At 39.2% G+C, this 3,312-nt stretch overlaps 1 protein-coding gene across 1 annotated transcript in view; it reads left to right on the forward strand.

The window, feature by feature from the left end:
• Positions 1-3,312, forward strand: part of farp2 (FERM, ARH/RhoGEF and pleckstrin domain protein 2) — a 71,632-nt gene that overhangs the window by 54,239 nt on the left and 14,081 nt on the right. Inside the window, exons 16-18 of the mRNA XM_015371105.1 lie at positions 1,817-1,950; positions 2,029-2,110; positions 2,192-2,429. Of these exons, the coding sequence (XP_015226591.1) occupies positions 1,817-1,950; positions 2,029-2,110; positions 2,192-2,429 (454 nt within the window). The remainder of the gene's footprint in view (positions 1-1,816; positions 1,951-2,028; positions 2,111-2,191; positions 2,430-3,312) is intronic.

Genomic DNA, 3,312 nt, shown 5'->3' on the forward strand with positions numbered 1-3,312 from the left:
AAGAGTCTCTCTTCCTCCTCAATTCATGAAATAATTTACTTATTTTAAAAAAATGGCTTATTGTGATTTACATTTTTTGCAGTGTAGTACATTTTTCTTCTTGGTAAGAAAACGCAGTTGCATTGTCTTATTTCAAGTGAATTCCATCTAAATATCTTATTTTAAGATTAAACATACTCAGTCCATTTAATTCACCTGTTTAAATTAAGGGTAAATAAACTTAATTTAAGACATTTTTACTTATCTTACGTATCTAGACCGATTTTCCAGTGCGGAATTAAAAACCTACAATGCAGCAATTGAGTTGATTCCTTCCTGCTATCATTGCAGCCCCCATCACTATGCAGGGGAACAGAATACTTAGCCGGTTCAGCCAGGCCAACAATTCCCTCTAACGACCCCCCCTTTGGTTACGTTCACTCTGCAGCCTAAAGTGACCCAAATAAGATTTTTTTGCCCATATGCGACCTGGATCTAATATTTTCATGGCAGTCTGAACAACTCATATCCGATTTTTTCCAATCCAACCCAGGCCGCTTGGCTCTGTGGTCCTGAATCCGATACGAATCTGATCTTTTCAAATGCGACCTGTTTCTGAACGGCCAGGTCGGATTCATCCGACCTGAACGCCATTAATACCAGACAAAGGTCACTATTCTGCGTCTTGCTACGCAGAAGCGGCAAGAAAAACAACAACCATGGCAGATGATGATGCGGAGAGCAGTATCTATGTTTAAACATATTGGAAAACTTGTATTTTTATGTTTGGAAAAGACAGCTAGATGCGCGTCGGCGCTACCATCCATGTTTACATCCGTAAACACAAAGCACGCTGGCCTGTGATGTCATTGCGTCCTCTACTGCGCATGCAGAACACTTGCGTTGTATGACTGCAGTTCACACAGGAGATCACATACAAGTCGCATATATTCAGAAACATGAACGGCAACGCAAAAAAAAATCAGATTTCACGAAAAAAATCGGAATTGAGCATCAAGGCCTGCAGTGTGAACGTAGCCATAGGCAGGTATGGGGCATTGCAGGCTAACAAAGTACCAAAACGGCCCCCATTCCAAAGGGGGGGACCCGTTCATCAGGTTCAATTTACATGTTTTCTAAACATAAACAAGGTTTTTTTAGTTGGTCCACTGGATAAAACCTGGAACTAAACGCTATTTCTGACATTTTGAATTAAAAAGCTTCCTGGATGGAAGAGAAACGTCTTCAAACTTGGAAACAAAGTCCAGTGGATTGATTTTAACTTTTTTGTTTGACTTTGACCTGAATGACTGAGAACCTTCACATATCCTCCTTTAATAGTTATTGTTTCTAAATAACTAAATGTGAATAATAAATAAAATCACCATTATTTAATCTAGAGAAAATTGAAGATTCGTTTTCAGTCCGTTTGAGGTGTTTTCTTATTTACTTGGATTCAGTTTTCGTCCTGCTTTTTCTTTCTTATATTGAGGTTTTATCACTATGGAGATAATTTGGAGCCAAATCAAAGTTTTTTAGACTTTGTTGTTTTACTTTGGCAATTGAGTTGCATCCTTATCAAACTTCATTAATACACCAAAACGTTCTAAATCTTTCATCAGTAAAAGATTAGTAATTAAAGATAAATTTTCAAAGAGAGAGGAACCCTCTTTGACATCCAGAGTATAAAACACAGAGCAGCTCAGCAGAAGGTAAATGGAAGAATCTTTCAGGTATTAGTCTGGTTCTAGATATTTTCCATGAGTTTCAGCTGTGAGATGTTTTTGCTTTGAAAATGTTGCATGTCTTCATGTGTTTGTGGTTTGGCTGCTTGCAGTGGTTCCGCAGCGCTGTGATCAAAGAAAACGCCATGCCCGAGGGCCTGATGACGCTCCTCTTCTCCAACATCGACCCCATCTACGAGTTCCACCGAGGATTCCTGAAGGAGTTGGACCAGAGGCTGGCTCTCTGGTAGGTCCCAGGTTTGCTTCTGCTGTTTTATTAGCTTCAAAAAACCGATTTAACCCCCTAAGGTGTCTGATTGAACAGGGAGGGGCGGTCGAACGCTCACGTCAAAGGTGACTACCAGAGGATCGGCGACGTGATGCTAAAAAACATGTCCGCTCTAAAGGTACAGATGTTTTTAGCTTTAAAGATACCGACTGGTGTCCTTCAGGTGATCCTTTAACAATAAAAATGATTTGATCACAAGGCGTTCACCAGCTACCTGCAGAAACACGACGAGGTCCTCACAGAGCTGGAGAAAGCCTCCAAGAGGCTGAAGAAGCTGGAGACGGTGTATAAAGAGTTTGAACTGCAGAAGGTTTGCTACCTGCCCCTCAACACCTTCCTGCTCAAACCCATCCAGCGCCTCATGCACTACAAACTCATCCTGGAGAGGCTATGCAAGCATTACTCCGCTGCTCACCGCGACTACGAAGACTGCAGAGGTGAGTCGTCTAACATGGTCACCTTCTGCTGAGGAGGAGGAGCCAGAGAGTCACTGAAAAAAAAAGCAGCTTTTTAACAAATCAGGCTATTTGGAAAGCATTTTCTAACGCCACATTTTAGACCCACTCATTAATCCGTTATTGAATACTGGGATTCAAATCCTATTTCTAAATGGAGATTTAAGAACCAAAATTTCATATATTTTATAATAAATACACATTTAAAAAGGTTATTTTCCAACTTGCATTTTCTAATCCTATATTAAATTGCATTTTGTTTTTTTTTCTCTACTTGCTACCCTCCTGGTCCCAGAGCACTGGGAAGAAGTTTAACCAATCAGGTGTTACCAGCTCCCTCATTGGTCGTTTGGTAAAAAGTCTGTCCAATCAGAGGGCTTATTGCTCCAAATGAGTGAATGGATTTAACAGAACAAAATGGAAATCTGTTCATAGCTTTAAAATGCTGAAAAATATTTAGAATAAAGGAAAAACAGGATTGAAATTATTTTCTTTAGGTAAAAATGTTGATTTCTGATAAATTAAAGCAATTCCTGTTAAATGAATGCAGCCAATTATTCTTTATTCGTTTGTTTTTAAATATTAATTTTGTTTTGTTTCCCTGGTGGAGAAATGTAGTGTGAATTATGGTTTAAGCACTTTTCTTAAAAGGAAAAACCAGCAAATATGTCTGAGAGAGATTAACATTTTTAGTCAGGAAATAACTAAAAATGTTCCAGCTTTGATGTCAGCATCTTCTCTGAAAATGTGTCACCGGTGTAACATCAAGGCAAAGATGATTTTATTTTGTTTTTCCTCATTCATCAGCAGCATGTGAAAGGATGTTTCAAATAAACTGTAGAGCTGTGGGGGGACATGAAGCCTC

Source organism: Cyprinodon variegatus, unplaced genomic scaffold, assembly GCF_000732505.1.
Source record: "Cyprinodon variegatus isolate N-32 unplaced genomic scaffold, C_variegatus-1.0 Scaffold53, whole genome shotgun sequence".
In the NCBI taxonomy this organism is placed as follows: Eukaryota; Metazoa; Chordata; class Actinopteri; order Cyprinodontiformes; family Cyprinodontidae; genus Cyprinodon; species Cyprinodon variegatus.